Source organism: Podarcis liolepis (genome assembly GCF_965112155.1).
Source record: "Podarcis liolepis genome assembly, chromosome: 1".
In the NCBI taxonomy this organism is placed as follows: Eukaryota; Metazoa; Chordata; class Lepidosauria; order Squamata; family Lacertidae; genus Podarcis; species Podarcis liolepis.
This window is the reverse complement of record NC_139554.1, coordinates 92,555,246-92,579,290: the sequence shown is the minus strand read 5'-3', so window position 1 is coordinate 92,579,290 and position 24,045 is coordinate 92,555,246. Positions and strand designations below refer to the sequence as shown.

General features: G+C 42.3%; 1 protein-coding gene and 1 long non-coding RNA gene across 13 annotated transcripts in view; one reads left to right on the top strand and one right to left on the bottom strand.

Moving 5' to 3' along the window:
* KALRN (kalirin RhoGEF kinase) overlaps window positions 1-24,045 on the bottom strand; it is a 513,896-nt gene that overhangs the window by 268,232 nt on the left and 221,619 nt on the right. For all 12 annotated transcript variants that reach the window (XM_083487460.1, XM_083487445.1, XM_083487444.1 and 9 more), the window contains one exon: window positions 7,296-7,370. Coding sequence is in view for 10 of the 12 variants with exons in the window: in XM_083487445.1 (XP_083343571.1) it covers window positions 7,296-7,370 (75 nt within the window). In the remaining 2 variants the exon portion in view is untranslated. The remainder of the gene's footprint in view (window positions 1-7,295; window positions 7,371-24,045) is intronic.
* On the top strand, window positions 11,270-15,124 carry LOC310701444. The gene is made up of 2 exons (XR_014523049.1): window positions 11,270-11,430; window positions 12,642-15,124. It is a non-coding gene; the product is annotated as an uncharacterized lncRNA (long non-coding RNA).

Here is a 24,045-nt window from a genome sequence, read left to right as displayed (position 1 = left end):
TCCCAATCACATTCTAGAGAAGCTACAATACTGGCAGAAAAGGCATTAATTGGGGGAATTGTCATGCGTCATTCACTCATATTTTACAGGAAGACCAAATGAGGATGTTATCCAGTTTTTATCTTGACACATTTAGCCAGCGATTGTTCTGCTTTCCTCAACATAGTTTTTTTTTTTAAAGAAGGGAACAGTTGTGCAAACTCCAGAAATATGCTGTTGTTTTCCCATTTTTTTAAATGAGGGAATGATTTTGATGTGTGCTGTGACATTTTACAAGGTTGAGTCCTATGCCTTTAAACACAACCTTTAAAATATGTTATTGAGGAAGTTTCCCTCCAACAGGGAATATTTGTTTTTCTGTGATTTTTGAAGCAGGCTCATAGTTTTAAAGCTCCTTGCCTTTATGAGGAAAACACACACACACAAAAGCTGTTCCAAAAATTTCCATAATGAGCAGGCATTGATTTTAAGTTGAATTATAGGTTACACTCACACTTGTTGCTTGGCCTTAGCAACAGACCTAACCATGCCAGGTGAGCACAATTGTTCTGAGATAATTTATGCTTAATCCATAGCAATTTGCACTCTTTAATGGGAACTGAATCAACCTTTCTCTTGCTGATTTCCATGGAAACCTTAACATATAATCTGTAGTTCCATCTATCCTGGATAAGAAGAGATGGATCTGTAGAAGCAGGTTTTGGATGTGTTTGAGGGTTATTACTCATCACAGCTTAGGCCAGTCAATTTGGGGTTATGTGGACGCACTGGCAGAAGCACCAGATTGGCTACACTAGTGCACTAACACAGCCCCAACCTCACAGTTGCCCTACCCCATCCAGCTAAGCTGTAGTGCTGCCGGTGTCAGGGGGGAGGCTCTAAGGTTCCACGCCAACACACAGGTTACTACTGCAAGCTCCTTCTAGATTAGGGAACTGGTTGCTTGTCCTTCCCACTTTTTGGTTTTGATACATACAGTATCAGTAACTCATAGTTTCTGATGGTATAAACGCATATATTAGGTGGAAGTGTGTATAAAAATACATATATCCTACTCTATTCTGCCTTGGTCAGACCACACCTTGAATACTTTGTCCATTTATGGGTGCCACAATTTAGGAAGGATATTAACAAACTGGAATGTGTGTAGAGGAGGACGACCAAGTTGATCAGGGGTCTGGAAACCAAGCCTTATGGGGAACAGTTGAAGGAGCTGGGTATGTTTAGCCTGTAAAAGAGGAGACTGAGGGAAGATATGATAGGCATCTTCAAATATCTGAAGGGATGTCACATGGAAGATGGAGGAAGCTTGTTTTCTCCTGATCTGGAGGGTAGGACTAGAACCAATGGCTTCAAGTTACAAGAAAGGAGATTCCGACTAAATATCAGGAAGAACTTTCTGACAGTGAGAGCTGCTTGACAGTGGAACAGACTTCCTTAGAAGGTGATGACCTCTCCTTCTATGTAGGTTTTTAAACAGAGGTTGGATGGCCATCTGTCATAGATGCTTTAGTTGATATTGAGAGGGTTGTACTGTAGAGGGTTGGACTATTTGACCCTAGGGGCCCCTTCCAACTCTACAGTTCTATGATTCTATTATTTATGTCCTGTGTTTCCCCTCAAGGAGCTTAACATGGTATTCCCCTTCCCAGAATGTGGCTGCCAGACGGGGGACTGGGAGTGCCTGCTGGGATCATATAATACCAGTCCTAAAAGATCTAGATTGGATCCCTGTACGTTTCCAAGCACAATTCAAAGTGTTGGTGTTGACATTTAAAGCCCTAAACAACTTAGGCCCTGCATACCTGAAGGAGCATCTCCACTTCCATTGTTCAGCCCAGACACTGAGGTCCAGTTCCAAGGGCCTTCTGGCAGTTTCCTCATTGTAAGAAGCGAAGTTACAGAGAACCAGCCAGAGGGCCTTATTGGTAGTCACACCCGCCCTGTGGAACTCCCTCCTGTCAGATGTCAAGGGAATGGTTTAGAAGATTTTAGAAGATATCTGAAAGCAGCCCTGTATTGGGAAGCCTTTAATGTCTGGTGTATCACACTTTTTCTAATCTGTTGGGAGCTGCCCAGAGTGGCTGAGGTAACCCATTCAGATGGGTGGAGTATACAGTGGTACCTTGGTTGTTGAATTTAATCCATTCTGGGAGTCCATTCGACTCCTGAAACAGTTCGAAAACCAAGGCGCAGCTTCCAATTGGCTGCAGGAGCTTCCTGCACTCAATCAGAAGCTGCGGAAGCCACATCAGATGTTCAGTTTCCGGGCTTGCAAACGTTTGGCTTCCAGGTTTGCAGCGTTCGGGAGCTGATTTGTTCGGGAGCCAAGCCATTTGACAACCAAGGTACCATTGTACAAAAGTTAAGCAGAGTAAGCTATACCCACTATTTTCCAGTTAAGCTGGCATAATTTATGAATCTGAAAGCAGTCTCAGTTGTGCTTCTGAACTGGTCTTTTACTGTAATAATAAATTATTACTACAGTGGTACCTTGGGTTACAGATGCTTCAGGTTACAGACGCTTCAGGTTACAGACTCCGCTAACCCAGAAATAGTACCTCGGATTAAGAACTTTGCTTCAGGATGAGAACAGAAATCACATGGCGGCGGCACAGCAGAAGCGGGAGGCCCCATTAGCTAAAGTGGTACCTCAGTTTAAGAACTGTTTCAGGTTAAGAACGGGCCTCCGGAATGAATTAAGTTTTTAACCTGAGGTACCACTGTATTACTAATCTGATGTTATTCAGTGTCAGATTTATTGGATGTGATCTTAAATCAGTAACATTTGCCAACTGTATCGTCCACTTTTTGTAGATCAGCATAGCTTGTGAAAGTAAAGGTAAAGTTGGCAGGTGATTCTAAACACCTTCTGGTTAAACACAGGGCTGTTCTGAACCAAGGTCAGCATTTTCGGGCATCATATCTGTTTTATTTATTTGCCACATTCACATCCTGTCCTTCATCCAAGAAGCCCAAGGCAGCATTCAGAGAAGCTATCAATTCCTCCCTGCTTCAACATACTACTTATTACCCCACAATACAACTCACTTAGATCACACATAAACTCATTCCTGAGGTAGAAAAAACTTCACCTGCTCAATTAATTTCTGTAGGTCAGGCTGTTATTATAAGCACAGGGGCAGGGCCAGTGGAGGAAGGTTGAAAGCTTGACTCCAAAGTTGTTGATGGGCACAATATCTCTATGACTTTCTCCTCTTAAGATTCTATTAATTCCACCCCTGACCCTGTTATTTAACTTGTCTTGTTGAACTTATTCTGCTTCAATAAAAGTCCCAACAGTTAATTAAAAAGGCATGGTGGCTGATTGGATTTCATGATATATGCAGGCCTTGTGAGAGACTCTAGGGGCTACTCTGGAAGTCCTTGCAGATTCCAGGGGGATTTTCAATGAGCTTTGATTCTTGTCTAGATTTCAGCAGGTTCTGAGTAAACAGAATCCAGGTGGGTGAAAGTTTGATCCCTCTCTGGTTTTACTGGCCCCGAGAGAAAGGAACTGCATTTACTTGGTCAGCATATGTGGCCTCATTAACCCCGATCAAACTAGTTAAGGAGAAGCATTTAAGGTTTCCCTCAGCTTGGAAACAGGTGAATGTCTTTGATGGCATCTGGAAACTACATAAGGCGTAGTGGCAGGTAATAGCTGTACTTACCTCTCTGGTTTAGATTATGGTTATTGTTAAAACATATGCAAAATAAAATGTAGCCAGCGCCTCCACAGTCTACTAATTTTTATATGAACTGCCACATCATATGGATGAATAAGAAAGAAACCCCAAAGAGATTATTTCATTTCTTATTTGGCTGAGAGTTTCTAGATAGAATCTGCTATGCCAGCCCTAAGTACCAACCACATTTTGAAGACTGCAATTGGGCACACACAGAGACAATACTCTCCTAGGAACATTCCCCTCCTCTGGTGTCTATATGCATGTTCGCAGCTGTCATTAATTAGCAACTGAATAATTTTAATTTTGAGTGCATGGAAAGATGACATATTTTTCATATGTGATTTTTCTCACATGGATTTTTTTTTAATGTGTAGACTGTGACACTCAGTTCATTCTGTATTTCCTTCCTCATGTTCATTTCCCTTTAACAGCCATCATTTATTCTTTCCAGATCTTTCCAAAGGTTAATTCCTCATAACAGACACACCAAACACAGCCAAATTTATGTGAACATAACATTCACATGAGCAATTTCCAGCAAGTATCCTTGCTCTCCAAAAATCTGTTCACGGCCTCACTAACAATATACATATAGTGCCATCAACCCACAGGCTCCCGTGGTCAGAACCACCATTGTAGTGTGCCTGCTGCACACTGATGGGCACCCACCTCCTTCTCTGGTCCTCTGCTGCTCTGGTCACACACCTCCCATTGTGTCCATACCCTCCCCCAGCGCCACAGCCAGGAAATCCTGGTGTACTGGTGGCCGTGGTGGGCATGGCTGCAAAGGAGGAGGAACAGGAGGTGGCAGTAGAATGCAGTGGGGACAGGGGACACGGGGCACTTGTCACTGCTGAGTGCTTGCTGCTCCTGCTCCTCTGCCACTGTGGCTGTGCCCCCTTGCTGTGGTCATGTCCCCCCACTACTGGGAAACCCAGGTGCGCCAGCAGAAGTCGGGTGGGAGAGGAGGAGGAGCAGAAGATGACAGCGAGGCACAGCGAGGGTGGGACTGGGGGCTCTGTTTGAAACAGCAAAATGTTGCAGGCTGGTCCTACCTTAATGGGTAAGTCGAAAGGTTGAAAGAGCTTACAATTTAAAATGATAGTTGGGGAGCCAACAAAAGGGAAGGGGAGAAAGAAGCAAGGATACCAGAAGATGAATATGTAGCTACATGTACTTAAGCTTTGTTTCCACTGGGAGTGAAAACTAAGAAATTAAGGCAAAGGCTTTCTAAAAAGAGTATGTTTGGTATATAGATTGTAAACAAAGGCAAAGGTATCATTCAGGAACTAAATTTCAGTGTTCTGATTATGTCAAGGTGTCTTGATATACGGAGCAACAAGGAAGATGGGATGGAGTCTTCTAAGCAAGCTGGGCACATAGGGGAAGGAGCAATGGTCACAGAGAAGGGTATACCAGGAAAGAAGGACACGAAGATGGAGGAAATCCTGCAAGGTAAGGACCAACATGTGGAAGTGGGCCAAATTACTTTTCTTTGTGAAAGAATTTGCTTCCAAGTTCCTACCAGTTGTATGCCACAGACTGTTCTGTGAAATCTCTTCAACAGACATGCAGTCCACAGCAAACAAACAGCACTTGAGCTCCATATTAAAGGATAACCCTCTTTATACTGTCACAATAGGTTGCAAAGATTTGCCCTACATTTTCAAAAGCCACTGGTGAGCCTTGGCTCTGCCTATTATGTCTGCAGATCATTGAGAGGGAAGGCTGCTATTGAAATAGCTGTGTCAGAAATGATTGCCTTTCCATGCAGAGACAAAGCAGCAAAGCAAGCTGAGATGTCCCAAGTGTCTTCCTCTGACATCTCTTTAAAGAAACTGAAGAGGCATTCATTGACCAAGAGTAGTGAGCAATCTTTTCATTCTGTGCAACCTGCGCAGGTTTGGGTCAGACTTCTACTTGAGGACTAAGTGATTCGTGACATGTAAGGTATGATGAAATCTACCTTTTGAACTGGAAATCCATTCACACCTCAAAACAAAAGGTGCAGTATTTCTAATAGCAATTAAGGGCAAGAGCCAATTCATATACTGTAACTGACTTTTTCTGTGTTACTGCAACTCTCCTCACCTAGGGATCCTCACCATGATCATGGCTATAACATTAACAGCACTTGGGGATGGCAATGAAAGCAAATTATGCAGACTGTGGTCTAGGTCAGGCTTCCTCAAACTCGGCCCTCCAGATGTTTTTGGCCTACAACGCCCATGATCCCTAGCTAGCAGGACCAGTGGTCAGGGATGATGGGAATTGTAGTCTCAAAACATCTGGAGGGCCGAGTTTTAGGAAGCCTGGTCTAGGTGGTGGATGGACAACTTCTGTTAATCTTGTTTGTTTCCCAGTGCTGTGATTATACGTGGTCCTGCACAATTCTATCACGTATAAATGGGAGGATGCGTCTTTTGCACCTGGTCACCCTTTAAAACCTTTTTGTTTTGTTCAATAATCACTAATCACTTGTTCTGAATCCCCTGTCCTTGCATGAAGGTCTTCTACTTTTACTCTGCCTCCTGCCAGTTGCCTTTCCTTTCCTCCTGAACTGTTTTTAGAACACACTAATCAAAAGTGGAAAGTATAACTTATAAATATAATGCCAAGCCATCATGCAGTTTTCAGAAAGTTAACATTCTCACATTCAAATTCTGTCCAAACATTTGGTTTTAACGTGGCACTGGAACTCAAATTTGAAATTTGAAAATATCCTGAATGTGTTTCAGCTCTCTGTAAAACCATATACCACCACCTTTAATTACTGACAGCAACAAAAATTACCGTATTTTTCGCCCTATAGGACGCACTTTTTCCCCTCCAAAAATGAAGGGGAAATCTGTGTGCATCCTATGGGGCGAATGCAGGCTTTCGCTGAAGCGTGGAGAGCGAGAGGGGTCGGTGCGCACCGACCCCTCTCACTCTCCAGGCTTCAGGAAGCTATCAGCAAGCCTGGGGAGCCCGCGGGAGTTCCCGCAGGGCTCCCTAGGCTGCGGATAGCAGCCTGCTTGCCCGGAGCATGGGGCGCGCCGAAGCAGAGCGCCTCGCGCTTCAGACAGACATCCGCAGCTGGGGGGGGGGGATAAATTTCCCCCCCTTTATTTCCCCCCAAAAAAACTAGGTGCCTCCTATGAACCGGTGCATCCTATAGGGCGAAAAATACGGTACTTCTTAAATTACTGCATTTAAATCAGTGACCCAATAAGTGAATGAGGTTGCAATCCTACACACACTTAGGAAGTTGCCTTATACCAACTCAGACCACTAGTTCAGTATGATCTACACTGATTAGCTGTGGTTCTCCAGAGTTTCAAGCTGGAGTCTTTCCAGTTCTGCTTGAAAATGCCAGGGATTTAACATGGGAACTTTTGCATGGAAAACATTATGCCCCACCATTGAGTTATGGCCTTTCCCTAACTAAGCAAGTCTCTAAGAATACAACTGGACCTAATTATGAGTAGTTGTGCTTAAAATCTAGCAAACAGATTATAATCTATTCCGTAATATTCTGTTATATATTGCTGCTATACTTATATAATTTTCACTGGTGCAATGTGCTCACACACTTCAAAAAGAAAAGAGTAATGAGCCCACCTGAAACAAAGGCAACTTTTTCCTTTAGTATGGGAAGGACATCAGCAGCTTTTAAACCATCATTTCGGAAAGATCCTGCAAAAACGAGAAGAAAATAGGAATGTCTTGATTAGAAAGGAGTCTGCCTTTGACAGTGCTTGCAATGTGTTCCAGACTGCCCCAATCAACAAGCGATTGCCTACAATTTGTAGATCAAGCTATGGAAATGCAGAAAACATTCTTTTCTCCAACACTAATTTTCTTCCAAATAAAAAGGGAAAGCAGCACGATATCTGTCAAAACGTACAAAAAGCACTGCACAAGCTTCTATTCATTATCACTGTTGTCAGGTCATGACAATATCAGGATCAAGAAATGAGTAAGTGACTAATATAAAAGATATAACAACAACAAAACAAACCCACAGGTCATAACAAAATAAAATCATTTCTCATATGAAACTGAGCATTCAGTAATATAACTAATTAACAGCACTGGCAATTCCTAATCTTTACAGCTGCCATAAATTATCAAAACAATAAGTACATTACCTAATTCCATTCTAAGTATGGCTGCAGCCAAAATGAAAAATGTCATGGCTCTATACAGATAACAAGTGACCAATATTTGTGTAAGAAATATACACCAGAAAGACAACCCTCATCCCCCATGTAGGCATACCGGTATTTTGCTGATGTAGTGCAAATGCAAAATACTGCCTAATCCACATGTTCAGCAAAGTGAAAGGACTTACTCGTACAGGTGGAGATTAGGTGTCATATCAAAAATACATTTACTTGAAACTAAAATTTCTTCAAATCCAGTGGAACTTACTTCCAAGTAAACATGCTTGAACTGTGCGGATTGTGTCAACACATTGGGGATCCCAGTTTTAGAATATCGGGGGGGGGGGGCTTTGCGCCTACCCATTTTTTTCTGTCATGAAACTGTTGCTGCTCTAACATCCACATCCTCCTGCAGCAATCTCAGCTTTGAACTTAAGGAAGACAAGGAAGACAAGGTCTGTCTTGCCTGCATCCTGTTATTGTGGTTTTTTTACAAAGAAAGCAGCTGGGTTTTTATGCCTGCCCACTGCTGAATAGCTGAATATGGTTCTGAAAATGGGTAGCCTCTCCATCACATATCCATTCATACACCCAGCTTCAGAATGTGCTCAGTGCAGCTGATGAAGTTACATAGCAACTCATGTACAGTAGATGGCCACATAAATGCTACAAAGAGGGGTTCCAATAATGGGTTATTATTTCTTATAGCTGAAATCAGTGTTGTTGTTTTTTCTTAAAAAATTCAAGGGCTACTCTCGTTTTCCTACTCATATTGAAATACTGCCCCTCAACGAGGCCAAACTTACCGTAGATTCACAAAATGTTTAGGGGTATGCGCACCCCTGCGCACCCCCAGAAAAAAAAGCACTGGCTGAAATATAATTTGCTGCACTCTTTACAAACAAAAGTGTTGTATGGTGTCTTGTTTATTTGGCCTTGCAGCTTCCTCTTCATATAGGAATTGGATTAATAAATCATTACTTTGTCCTCCCTAGGAAGGCCAATGAAGTAAAGATTTCCTGCCATTCCAAAACCAGGAGCATGTCTGCTCTCTGCCAAGGTGAATGAGTCATTCCTTGGCAGACTGGAAGCTGCTCAGCTGTTGCTTGAGAGTTTGAAGGAGGTCACATTTTTGGTTGCTATGGTGCACAGAAGAGCAAACAATACATGCTCTCCTACATGATAAGAACTATACAGTAATAAATCCACCCACATTGTCAAGACAACAAAGGTTATGATAAGACAAAGAAATATAACTTTTCTTAGCTTTAAACCGAAAGATGTAGGACAGAAGATGAAGCCAATGATTAGAAACCACTTCCGTCCACTAACCTGAAATGAAAGTCTCTTAGCCCAGGAGTATACTTTTCTCTTTCTAATGAGGCATGACTAACGTGATGGGCGTTTCTGTTTTTCTTAACTGAAAATATGAAGGTTAGCATAAAAAGGAAATACTTTTTCCAAGCATGCTTGCCCCCAAACTTTCACATATTTGTTTTCTGCAAAGCCTGTGCAAATAACACAGTTTGGATGAGCTTGACATAATTCGCAGTACAAGGTGCGATAGGCCCTATTTTGAAGGCATTTATGCTCTTGAGTTGCTAGATGGGGCTTTTTGTTGTTGTAGTGATGTTGTTATATAAAAGGTAATATTTAAAACAGGTATAACTTCTGTCATTAGAATTCTGCTGTGGTAAACAGCACCCAGTCCCATATTGAATCTGACAAATCTATTCTAACCCCTGAGGTGGTAGAAGCTCCATTATCTATCAAAGCCAAAAGCAGAAACTGTGAAGCCAAACCCCTTGGAAAAAATGTCAGGCTCTGGGAGGAATCTGCCATGCAAATAATAAAAAATTAAGCAACATCCTCTGCTTTAGGAGAAATGGACAACTAGACATTTCTTGGGCTCCAAGATTTGTTTTCAGAAAGCCAACTTCAAATGGAATGTGTGTGTGTGTGTGTGTGTGTGAGAGAGAGAGAGAGAGAGAGAGAGAGAGAGAGAGAAAGAGAGAGAGTGAGCATGCTGTCATATATTACCTCAGGAGAGGTTTGAATATAAAACCACAATACCATTAAATTAACAAAAACTTTATGTAATATTCACAATTCTGAAGATAGTGGCAAACAGAAAAGTGATAATTTCCAGTAGACTTTTAACAACTTCCCCTGAAAAACGTACCTTTTGAGTCACCCCAAAATCTTCTAGATGGTACCACAAGCTCCTGTGGGCCTTCCCCTAGACAGCATTACTAAGAAAGCCAAAGCTTCCCTTTCAATCCAAACTGGTATCATAGCTGTTAACTAAATGGGCCCTTAAATGTATTTTCTCCTGAACTGGTGAACTTTTACCTCAACTGTGCTCTCTCCACAAAAAATTAACATGTGGGCTTCAGGTGCCTGAAACACACACACACACACACACACACACACACACACACACACACTCAGTAGGCCTTATTTTAAAGGTACCATAAGTAAAGTCAGGGTATGCCTTATACATCTTTGAAGGAAACCCCAAGTGGGAGAGAAATTTGTCGAGAGGCAGTGTGGAAGTCGTGTGTGTGTGTGTGTGTGTGTGTGTGTGTCTTGGGAGGAGTGATCCCGAGGAGAGGTTTTATTAAGAAAGATATGGAGCAAGAGGTTTAGATTTTGTGAGGAGGAGATGAAGTTATCTGCCTAGCTGAACTGCTGGAGCAGGCCACAATGATACATAACAACATGTTCATTACAGTGGTGCCTCACAAGACGAAAAGAATCCGTTCTGTGATTCTCTTCGTCTAGCGGTTTTTTCGTCTTGCAAAGCAAACCCATTGACGGATTAGCGGATTAGCGCTATTAGCGGCTTTTAGCGGCTTATCTGCTGATCAGATCAGCTGATAAGCGGCTTAGCGGCTTAGAAAAAGGGGGGAGGGGGAAAAACCCGCAGGAACTCGCAAGGCATTGTCGTCTTGCGAAGCAAGCCCATAGGAGATTCGTTTTGCGAAGCACCTCCAAAACGGAAAACTCTTTCGTCTAGCGAGTTTTCCGTCTTGTGAGGCATTCGTCTTGCGGGGCACCACTGTATTATAGAATTTCACTTGAAGATCTAGAAAGCAGATTACAGTGGTACCTCAGGTTAAGTACTTAATTCGTTCCAGAGGGCCGTACTTAACCTGAAACTGTTCTTAACCTGAAGCACCACTTTAGCTAATGGGGCCTCCTGCTGCTGCCGCGCCGCCGGAGAACGATTTCTGTTCTCATCCTGAAGCAAAGTTCTTAACCTGAAGCACTATTTCTGGGTTAGAGGAGTCTGTAACCTGAAGCATATGTAACCTGAAGCGTATGTAACCTGAGGTACCACTGTAAATGGCACCAAAGCACCTCTCGCACAGAGAGACTCTTGGGTAAAGGGCACAAATTTTGAGGGGGGAAAAGGGGTGCTGATGAGCTCCTCAAGCCCCACCACCCTCACTCAACTCTATTCTCCTCAAAACACGCTTCTTTATATGCCTTAAAAATAGCTAGTGTAATTCTGAGTGTATTAAAACTGCCAAAATATTTAGTCATTGAATAATTTAGACGGCACAACAGGCACCTGTTTCTCACATGTAAACATGTGGAATCTCTCTGTTTCTGGCTACATAGTCCTGGCCTGGGATGCAGCAGTAGGCCTCAGTCTCCATCACTGCCTTGACTGTGGAGCCACTGCTGCAAGAAGGCTGTATGATGGTAGAAGGCTGCTGTTGTCTTCTCCACTGCTTTCTTAGCCCATGAAAGAAGTGTGGGTCAGGCAGGGTAGCAGCTTCCCCTGGGGAGGTGGGACTCGGCATAGTTTCTGACAACTCTGGAGGTGGAGTTGGCTGTGCAATGAGCAGAGTGGATGCACCAGAACCAGACTCTGACAGCTCCAGGGATGAAAGTGGTGCCCCTGCCTTGTGCCATGGGGATAGATAGGGAGATGAAACAGGGTGAGGGGAACCCCTCTCCCCACCTCTCCAGGATCCCTTTCCTCAGGCACTTCCAACTTAGACAAAGATCTGCCTCAACCACTGGATCCCACCCCAGGATTAAAGAATCATGGAACTGTAGAGTTGGAAGGGGTCCCAAGGGTCATCATTGGCCAACCACTAATTGTCTCCATCCTAATTTTGCCAGACCCCCTACTCAGGTCATTATAGCTCTCCCAATGCCCATTCTCAATGGCTTCATCTAGACGTTGGTTACAGCTACCTATAGCACAACCTCCAACTACAATTCCCCAATGCTACTCTGTAGAACCATCCCTGTAAGTAGGAGTGGGACCACACTACCTCTAACTCCCAACTCACCAAGTCAGTCCATGAGGATACAACAGTCAGTGGTATCAAAAACCACTGAGAGATCAAATAAGAGTAACAGGATCACACGCCCCCATCTCTCCCTAATAAAGGTAATCTGTCAGGGGGATCAAAATTGATTCTGCTACCAGACTGGGCCTGCCCTGACTGGAATGGGTCTAGATTATCAGTTTCTTCCAAGAGCAACTGCAGCTGAATCACAGCCACAAGGTTAAGCACCTTGCCCAAAGCAGGGCTATCTGTAACCATACAGTAGTTTTTGGACCCAGGGAAGGCTTTTTAGGAGCGCCCAGGCAGAAATGACAAAGCCCAGTACAAGCTATGTTGTGTATTTCAGCTGATCACATAGCCAAGTGAGCTAGTACTTAGAAACAGAGTTCCCTGCATATTTTTAAATGTCACTGTATTTGAATATTGAATGTGAGTTCTTATGAACAGCGTTGTATTGCAAATATATGCTTCCATTGTTTTATAACTGACAGGAAACCTTGGCTTCCAAACTGCTATGGATACCACTGAACTGAGGAAGACTTTGCATACCATGAGGTACAACAAAGCACACGTCACATGCTCTGTGCTTTGAGGCATTTTCCTGGGGAACTTTTTAAAAGAGTTCATTCCCTAGAACCATGGAAACCAAACAGGCCATCTGCACAGTATACTAAATCCCACTGCCCCATACGCCAAACCATTTGTTCCATCTAAGACAAAGGCTATATTCACTTTATGGCTGAAATTTATTCTCAGATGAAAAAGATTAATGCCATCGGTGTGCATTACTTAGACCTGATCCAAGACTAATATTTTCTCCCCAGTTTTCTTGTCCCGTCCTTCCTTCTATTAATTATACATCGCCACCACTTGCTGTAACATCCTTCCCATTTCAAGCCATATGGGTAGCTGAGGCTTTCCAAAGACTCAAAGCCCTTTGCCAAGGCTTGTCAGAGAGCCAGGACTTTGGGCCCTTTTTTTAATGGAAAGGCCTGTCTCTGAGATTTCCTGCTTTTTGTATCTTCACACAGGAGCAGCCTTTGTAAAAAGGAAAAGGGGGGGGGGAAACCTCCACCTTTCTTGCTTCCATTCCCCTCTCCTGCAGCCCTCAAATCTGGCAGAGGTGTGTGTGCATTATATTTAATTGCTAAGATTGTTATTCTTTACACGAGGCCTTTGGCAGGGCAGGGATTGAAAAATGGTGCCTGAATGTACAAACATCAAAAGCAATGGATGCCCTGCAGCTCGAGAGCAGGCTAAAGGAGAGGCAGGGCTCTGATAAAGGAAAAGCACTTTGTACCAAAACATGCAAATGTAATCAAAGCTTTTTACACCCATGGCCTCTCAGAAAGACGCATCCCAGTATTTGATGTCAACATGTTGTATATCACCGCTTAAGCCAACAGCCACACCTTGCCCTATGAGAAGAAACAGCCATATGGAAAGCATCTGATGAAAACTTTGTTAACAGACCATATGTGTGCTTTTAGATGCCATGTTAAGACATTCTTATTTACCCCAGATATTTGAAAATGTATACAACACCTCAACACTTTGTGCTTTTACTGCTGTATTTTTATAATACTAATATTAATTGTATTGTGGTCTGCATATGTTATATACAGCCCTGAAATCTGATTTGATAGCAGGCATTATAGAAATTAAATGAAAAATAACTGAGACACACATAGACACAACCCTCTCAGCATGCCCTCCAACATTTCCACATATTTAGCAATCCTTTTATACCACTCAGGCTTCCCCTTTACACATTGCTGAATACTTTCAAACGTAGCCAACATAGTGCCTCTAAGATGTTGCAGGACCCCAGCTCCCATCATCCTTGCCAGCCCATTTTCCTTGTTGGCTAGGGTTCTTGGGAGCTGGAGTTCAACAACATCTCAAAGGCATCTGCTCTAAAATCCATCGGCTATGTGCTGTTTTCATGTAAAAGCCAAAAATGTTTCCTTTCTTAAATTAAAGAGATATGTGAGGTAGAAAAACATAATTATCCTACAATCCGCAACCAACACACTCAAAAATATCCTCATGAGCATGTCAAATGACAGGTTACTTAGCATCTTAATCTACATGGTACATTAGAAAGAAGAAGCATTCACTCCCATGTGTAAGATTTAACATCTAGGGATCTCTCAAATGGTGTGTAAACCCTGAAGAATTGTTCCAAATCATACTAACCAAATTGTAATAACATGTCCACAAAAGGCAAAAATGGGGATATAAATTACTATGCAGAAGAACAAAAACCTCAGGAACTACTCTGGATAGAAGGGAATAGGAATAGTCATAGCATGTAATTCAGCAGGTTTATAGCTAGTTGGCTGGAAGTTTAGTTTTCTTTTCAGTAGCAGCTGGCGGAAAGGATGGTGCCACACACATGGCTTCCTATCAGCAAACTCACTGCCCCTTAACAGGATGGCGAGAGATGGCAGGGAAATCAGTGTAGTGCAAATGTACCAGTCTGACCTTCCAACAGTCCTGGACCCCTCCCTCTAAGCAGCAGCAACTCTGCTGATGGGAAGCAGTGCTGCAGCTCTGCTTAAATTTAACTGAACGCTGTGGCTAACAACATGTTGCCATATTAATTAAGCAAACAAAGGGTGTAACTAAAAAGGCTCTAGGCCTTAGCAATTCAACAACGTTGTTTGCTGCAGGATGGCAGGGCTTGGGATTTATTCTTATTCTTATAAAAGACTTATTTAATTAACCCTGAAGGGCAGGTTAAACACTTCAGTTAATCAGGAACTGGACACACAACCCTATGCAATACAGGTCCAAGTAACAAATGTTTTCTAAAGGAGACGGGTCATCTATCTCTGCCAAGCAAAGAAAACCACACCCCTTTCTGATATGCGCTGCATACAGCAAAGCGGTACTGCTGATTGAGTAATGACCCTCTTCGTTGGCTCATCAGAGGTGTTTTTCCTGAAATACTGAGCATACAAAAGAACAATATGCTGCACATGACCCAAACATCTGCTTCCCAGGCAGATTTCATGTGAAACTCAAAGAAAGCAGCTTTAATTAGAGACCAAGCCAGACCTTCACTTTGAGGCCTCCAATTTTCTAAAGAATCTTTTAAAAACAAAATGAAAACCGGTATCCCCCTTCTCTCCTGCATGCTAAAATGAAGATACATTCTGCTCAAACCCGCACCCCCTTTTTGTTTTTTGTTAATGTATGACAAAAATTATTTTACTATTCTGTGCTTACAGGGTACGTGTCCAATTCACTATTTCTTCCCATTCCCTTCCTTCTTTCTGGTATAGTGCCTTTTGACTCAACTGGGAGCTTTGCCAATAAATCAGATTCAGCAATATGTCAGAGCACATGTATTTAAAAACAATTGTTTGTTTGTTTGTTTGTTTGTTAAATCTATATAACCATTCATCAATAAATACATCCTGGGCAGCTTACAAGCAAAACAATATTGAAATGCAATATATAATAATTAAAATAAACAAGTAAATAATAAAAGCCACACCCCAAAGCCATCCCACTTTCTCCCATGGATTTTGATTATGAAACTATCATACGCAAAATGGAGCCTGTTGTCAGTCAAATCACTGCTCTTCTTTCCTTTGGCTCTTTGTGTCTCACCAGCACACTTTTTCTGGTGAGATATTTTTGGCCTTTATTTATTCATACTTTATATCTACTGTTGCCAAGTTCTTTACTGTTCTGCTTCTCGTTCTCAAACCACAAATCCGACCCATGGATGGATTGTTTGTTCATGGAAAGAAAGTCATTTTTGAAATAGCCCTATTTTACAGGTGATGAGTATTATCTGCCAGACAGGAGTATAAATCTGAACAAAACTAGAACACTTTACATACATCAGCTGTGAGGAGCTGGGAAGAAGGAAGAGAGACGAAAGCAGAAGCCTAAATAATTTATGTGTGCTGCTTATATATTCTGACATCCCTGACACACTTTTTAAAACATTAATGAAAAATCATTTTACGGGTGGCTGAGTCATGACTGTCAGTCTGTAAAGGCTCCATATCTTGCCACCTGACTCTTCCATATGCTTTTAGCTCTTTTGACAGCCAAGCTGCTTGTAACTTCCGAGTGCTCATCAGCATACAGCACCAGGAAATATGTTGACCCATAGATGTGCCAGTAAATACCCAAAGAAACATCATGAGAGGCTAGCTGTGAAAGATCAATTCTTTTTCAGTGGCATTTTTACACTGTAGCCACCGGGCCCTAATCTTGCTGCTCCTGCTTTTGCAAACCTGCTGTTCTTTTAATTAGTTAAGCTGCCATGCCAGTGCCGCTAATGGTTTGGGAAATTATCTGATAAATGTCAGAAGGCCTCCCAGGCTGCAATACTCATGCTACTTAATCTGGAGCAGTCCTGTTAACATCCTGGGTTACCTCCACTTTCACTGGTTTGAACACGGCCTGTTGGTTTGTTGGTTACATCTGTAATATGCCAATGACCTCATGGTGGGCGTAGGTCCCCTAGTCCTAGTCCAGACCTGTAACCATGACAACACGCTGGTTGTCACTTTATTCATTAATATTAGCCCTTAATAGTATCCTACCAAATGGTTCTGAATTAAAAGATTCTGCTGGCCCATCTATTTGATTCTATATATTTGTACGCATTTTACATAAACCTCAGGACAATGGTATAACCCTTCAGATTTTTTCAAATTTTCACTCAATCATAAAGGTCCCTGGAAGAGCTTAGACTGATGGGAAGTTTTGCTTCTGCACATGACTCTGGCAAACATCTAAGCTGAAGCATTCCCTCCTCACCCATCCTAGAATGTTCAGTTCACATTGAGTTCATGAAACATCGTACCCTGACCTGTTCTTAAAGCGTGGTTGACCACATCTACGGAATACAATAGTTATGCCCTGTTAAGTCTTGCTATATCAATCACTAGTTATAGTTTAAGTCTTGCTATATCAATCACTAGTAATTGTTTAATATGAGGTCTTCACGCCTGTCCAATTCTGTGTTCCCTTTCCCAACCTTTAAACTATTGATGATTAATGCCTATATGCAAACCTTGCATTGTATTTGTGTTAACCAATCAGCAACAAGCACATATGTGGCAATGCTGTAATATTCAATAAAAGGGACTCCCCGAGACATGCTCGGGAGATGCCTCCCATATGACACTTGTCACTCGTCTGTCGTTTATTTCAACCCAACATTAGACCAGTCACTATTTCTCAGCCTACACACTTCAGTGGTAGTGGTACATGTGAACGTGTTGGGGTGAGGGAAGCCACACTTCTTTAGGCCACTTGGAGGGAGGGAAATCTAAAACTGATGTTACAAATATTTATCAGGTAAATTATTGTATGAAGGACACATCTGAGCAGTGGAACAACGTCCAGTAGATGCTTGGGTTGGGAACATGATCCGTGCGGGATGCACGTTCGCAACCTGCAGCATTCGCAACCCACAATGGCGCGTCTGTGCACGCGCGGGTTGTGATTCGGCACTTCTGCGCATGTGCAACCGCCCAAACCTGGAAGTAACCCGTTCCAGTACTTCCGGGTTTTGGCGGTCCGTAACCCAAAAAAACGCAACCTGAAGCATCTGTAACCCGAGGTATGACTGTATCGTTATTATTATTACAGTGCTACCTCATGTTGCGTAACCTCCAGGTTACGGAATCTTCGGGTTACAGCCACGGCAAACCCAGAAGTGTATACTTCTGGGTTTTGCTGCTCTCGCATGCGCAGAAGTGCTCTGCGTGCCATGCACATGCGCAGAAGCGCTTTACGTGACGCGTGCATGCACAGAAGCGGCACCTCTAGTTACGGATTTTTCGGGGTGCACACGGCACCCCGAAACAAATTAAATCTGCAACCAGAGGTACCACTGTATTTGTTATTTTTATTATACACACCTGCCAGTGTGGCTCATAGGATCTCACAAAGTAGTCTTAAGAACAACAAATGCTTCTGATACTCAATTCAGGAGTTGGCCACGTCTACATAGATCTCCAATGGAAGGTGGATAAAAGAATTAGCCACCTGATTTTGCCCAAAATGATGGGGAAATTAAGTCACTTCAGCCAACTGGTTAAAACATTGATGGAAAAGAAGGGACTCATCTCTTCCCTTGCTTGGTCAATTCCCTGCTAGACTATGAAGAAGTGCAACCCAGAAAATACACTGCAAAAGAGAAAGAAAAACCAACTCGTCTACTGTCTTGAGGTCTAAAGCAGAAAGCCATGTGTGTAATTTCATCTCGTATATCCTATTACGCTGAAGGACTGAGCACCAGAGTTAGCAATAATACGCTCTTCATCCCAAACATGCTTTGCTTACAGAAGGCAGGGGGTGGGGGAATATGTAACAAGATTAAATTGACTACTGCTTAAATTCTGCAAATTGGCTTTTCTTCGCTAAAAGGAGCTCCTCTGAGCCACACAAAGAACTGGTTGCAGGTTAATGAAATTTGACTGATCTCCAGGGGGAGCAAGCTGTTGCCATATAGATCTATGACATCTGTGGTGAAATGACCATCTAGCTTGTCCACAAGATACAAGGAGGACAGGGCTGAATGAAGTGCTTCAAGGCTTTGTATTATTCTTAATTGTACTTGAACAACTATATTACAAAGCCATTTTCCAAGCACACCCTATTCGCTACTATACATTAAAAAAAAAATCAATACCTATTATTTTTTTGGATTTTATATTCAGTTAAAACAAAAACAAAAAACCCATCACACTACACTGTAGAAATTAAGAAAAAGCAGCCAGGAGAAAGAAAAATACCAAGGAAACTTGTTATTATTCCACAAGGTAGTATTTAAAAACGTTCCTCCACAAAGTAAAGTTGTAGCACATAATTCTGTTTCATGACCACCCATAATTTCTTTAACATGGTTCTAGTTAAATGTCAACACATTATTTAGCCATTAAAGTAAAACAAACTTATTCAGAGACATCAAGAGCTGTGTTGGAAATGTTTTCATGGAGAGGAGTGCCACTGGAAATTGGAATATTTTATTAGTCTAATTGGTTAGTCTGACAATTTCGCATGTCAGAACTGTGCCAAGTTCCCACTCACCAGCTGAGCCTCCCAGCCATCTGTGGTGACCAGAAGACTCGGTAGTGCCAAAGATAAGTCTTCAAAATCATGACTCATAAGCTCTCAAATTATTTATTTAAATTACAAATCGGGGGCGGGGGGGGGTGACTATTGACAATGAAAAAACCACACACAACACCATGGCATCTTAAGACCAATTTATATAAGCAGCAGAATTGTGGTAACAGGCTTTTCCTAAACTGTACTATTTCAGGCTGCAGGTGGGAAGCTACATGTTTGAATGCTATCTATTGGTAGGGAGATTTCTTCCACAGTGTGGGAGAATTAAAACATGCAGCCCCCAGTATGCAGTTCGAAATGGTACAGTCCAAAAAAAACTTTACTGCCCGATTCTACTGGTTATATAAATTGATCCAACTATTCTGCATACCTCATGTATCCAATAGAACAGAAACTATGATGATGTCAACCAACATAGATTCTGGATTATGGAATAACAAATCAACAGAGGAAATTGCTCAGCTGAGTACATAAATTAGTAATATACTATAACACACACACACACCAGTTATCTTTTCAATTGTACATTCCCTCAAAAAAAAAGCTTCTTGGAGGGCAATTTAAGAACCATTGTCTTTAATGATAGCTAACTGAATAATTTATATTGCCAGAATATTTAGATTATAGGCTGAATTAAGAATCCTGTTATCTAGATTCAACACAATGAAGATACAATACACCAAGCACGTATGTAGCACAATCTTCATTTATGGCAATAGTCCTCAACAATCTTAGTTGAAATTAATGAGAGCTGATAATAGCATAGTGACCAAAAGACTTGAGTTTGGAATCAGGAAGTTCCAAGCTTAAGTTTTGCCTCTAGCATTAATTAACAAGCTGGTATTTACATCATCATCCCTTCTAATAGTAAACTCAGGTGGTGAGTGCAGCAGTTTTGTGAAAGAAAGAAAGGGAAAGTAAAAAAAAAAGACGACTTAGAACAACCTAAAACTGAGCATGCCCAGGAGACATAGTGTGGTATGTTGACTATCAGCAGGAAAAGGAAACACTGTGGAAAGGGAGAACAGGGTGGTTTACAGGAGGGCAGGACTGATCCTTAAAAACATGAACAGGAGTACTCTTATTAGGTCAGAATACAGAAAACATTTTGTCGCAGGTCCCACTTTTGGGTTAATAATAGTGATCTACCTAACAAGATTATTTTGAGAATGAACACAAAATAATGTATGCATCCTGAATCAGCCCCAGACACACTGACCAGATGTCTGGAAGCTGTGGCTGGATGGCTGCTTGGGAGCCGGCTGAAGTTATACCCTTCGAAGACAGAGGTCCTCTGGCTGGGTTGGGACGGCATGGGGTTGGGAGGCCAACTCCCATCTCTTGCAGGGGCTCAATGTGTGCCAGTGCCTTCTGTCAAGAGTTTGGGTGTAACCTTCGACGCCTCCCTTTCCATGGAGGCACAGGTTACAGCTACTGCAAAGGTGGCATTTTTCCATCTCTGCCGTAGCAAACAGTTGGTCCCTTACCTTTTCCCACCCTCATCTGGCCACAGTGATCCATGCAACGGCCACCTCCAGGCTTAACTACTGTAAGTTGCTCTACATGGGGCTGCCCTTGAAGTTGTCTCAGAAACTCCAGCAGGTGCAGAATGCCACAGCAAGGCTCCTTACGGGGTCCTTGCCACGGGACCACATTCACCCAGTGCTTTTCCAGCTGCACTGGCTCCCAGTGGAGTATAGGGTCTGGTTTAAGGTGCTGGTTTTGACCTTTAAAGCCCTTTGCGGCCTAGGACCCTCGTACCTCAGGACCACCTCTCCTGGTATGCCCTGCAGAGGACCTTAAGGTCCATAAATAGCAACACTCTAGAGGTCCCGGGCCTTAAGGAAGTCAGATTAGCCTCAGCCAGGGCCAGGGCCTTTTCAACACTAGCTCCAGCCTGGTGGAACGCTCTGTCTCATGAGACCAGGGCCCTGCGGGATCTGATTTCTTTCCGCAGGGCCTGTAAGACATAGTTGTTCCGCCTGGCCTTTGTCTTGAAACCAGCCTGATCCCCTCCCCTCTTTCCTTTTCCTTCTGTGATGGAACCCCTATTTGGGGACTTCCCTGGCTTTTCTGGCTCATGTAGGACCAGTCTGGATAGTTGGCCTTGGTGAAGATTTGATGTTTTCTCCCCTCAAACAGTTTTTGATCTGGGCTTCCACTGAAATGAGGCTGCATTTTAAGTAGTATTTTAATCTTAAGTTGTATTTTAATCAATTGTTTAATACCTCATGTTAGCCACCCTGAGCCTGGACTTGGCTGGGGAGGGCGGGGTATAAATAAAATAAAATAAATAAACCAGTGGTTTGAACACTAATAAGTGTTATAGATTTTATTTATTTATTTATTATTATTATTATTATTATTATTATTATTATTATTATGAGAAAGGGGCAATGCAAATAAAAATAAAAACAATTCAACAGATTCTGCATCAAGACCATATCCCGTTTATCTGCAATCTGGCCCATTTTGCATTGGCAGTGTTTCCATCAAAGTACTACTCTAGCATTTCAATATGCTTATTCATTTAAAACATTCATATGCCACAGTCCACCGAGACAAATCACAGAATTGTAGAATTCGAAGGGACCCTGAAAGTCACCTAGTCCAAGCCCCTACCATGTAAAAGAGCTGCTTTATTTGTCCTCAAAGCTGCTTACAAACTATTAAAAAATCTGCAGTCAACTAAAAAAGCTAACCATCAATAGCAGCGGTATGACAACTGTTCTTATCCCAGCCAGATAAGTATATTATTAATTTAATATTCGGATTAGGAAAAGCTAACACTTTTGGATCTGTGGGCACATTTGCAAGCAGCAGAAAGTATTGTGGGCTCCATGCATGCACCACACACATACCCCAGTCATGCACACATGCACACATAGTCTCTGTCCCCACCTGCAATAAGGCTGGGGTTTTCACTTTTTTCCAAGCCTAATGTGGATCCTAGAGAATGCACCTAAAGAGAAAATACCTAACATCCCTCTCCAGCTGCAGTCTTCAAGAAGATAAAATGTTAGGCTTGAAAAAAGCCATCTATTGAAGAAGAGTTTGAAGAAGAGTTTGGATTTGATATCCCGCCTTTCACTCCCCTTCAGGAGTCTCAAAGCGGCTAACATTCTCCTTTCCCTTCCTCCCCCACAACAAACACTCTGTGAGGTGAGTGGAGCTGAGAGACTTCAAAGAAGTGTGACTGGCCCAAGGTCACCCAGCAGCTGCATGTGGAGGAGCGGAGACGCGAACCCGGTTCCCCAGATTATGAGACTACCGCTCTTAACCACTACACCACACTGGCTCTCCCAGTAAAAGGCTTTATTCAAGCCTAATTTCAACAGGGAGAATAATAGGGAGGCGGAGGACTCAGTAGATGATAGGGAAAGCATCGATGGGCAACCCATGAGCTGATAGAAGAGAGGGACTCAAAAAAGTGAGTTTGGGGGTAACATCCCAATACTCAGGACACTGTTTTTAACTCAAGAAAGCCCTATACCTGAATGCTACCTGCCAAGGAATGCTACTTCCAAGGAAGTAGGGCCTCCAAGGATGTTAATAAACAGACAGGCTTCTATGTGAGGAGGTATTTTGGTGCACGTGTTTCCACAGCAGAATGCCATTGTGTATATGTTACAAGTGCTTCAGACAGTCTAGGGACAAATAGGGTAAACAAGACCATGGAACAGAGACAGTCTGAGATTCTGCTAACCAAGGGTGGAGGTGAATAATGGAGGTCCTGACATTGCAAGCTAATGACAATTAGCTAATGGCAACTAGCTAATTAGCTAATGGCAAGCTAATAAAACACTGGAGTTATTACTATTCACCTCTACTATTTTAAAAATTGATGCCAATCAAGCACTAGGAAATGTCCTGAAATAACTGCAAAATGATTGCACTCAAAGTTCAGCATTATTTACGGTGTGGTCAGTTAACCAACTTCCCAGGATAAAGAATATGTGGCAAAAAAGGATTGTAATTCCAGCCATCAGTCCCATCCCTAACTGCCATGCATTCACCCAAACTTCTGCAGAGACAACACATGTACAAGTTGCACAATCGTAACGCTTTTGTAGGATACATGCACAATAGTGTTGAGCCGTGGCGCTCAAGAGATTATTTCTTCACTATATTAATCATTTCACAATTACGGATGCTTTTCGTATATATACACATTCAGATTTACTTTGCACAGGTATTCAAACTGAGTCCTAAAAATACCAGGATTTGCACTGTTTTGGTTTTGATTCACATTCCTATTCTGCTGACCAAATCTGCCGTTCTGATGTTTATTTATTTACTTGTGCCATTTAATAATCTGACATTCTCCTTGGAATGGACCCAAGACAGGTTACAAATGTAACATAAAAACTCCAGATATATATGTATGTATGAACAACAGCCTAAAGTCATCATATACTGTTCCAATGACTTTGGGGATGGGGGGGATAGCTTGTCTAAAACTATTCATGTGTTCAGCCAGACCAGCTTCCCTTGTGAGGAAGTTCCTCACCTGAAGAGTTCCACACCTGATACAGAACAGGTCATATTCCACAGCCCACGCATCCTCAAAGCATGTGAAAGGTGGCGATTGTATTTTCTTGTCTCTACCTCCAAAGTTGTCTGCTGGTGCTTAATTAAATTACACTCTTACAGATTTTTAACTAGGTGTAAAGCTTTTCCTTTGGAAAGTGTGAGCTTTGGCTGCTGCCATCATTAAAGGAAACTGTTAACAGTTTAACAAGAAGGAAATTATAACAGCTATAGCAGAAATAGTTGCTCTTTTTT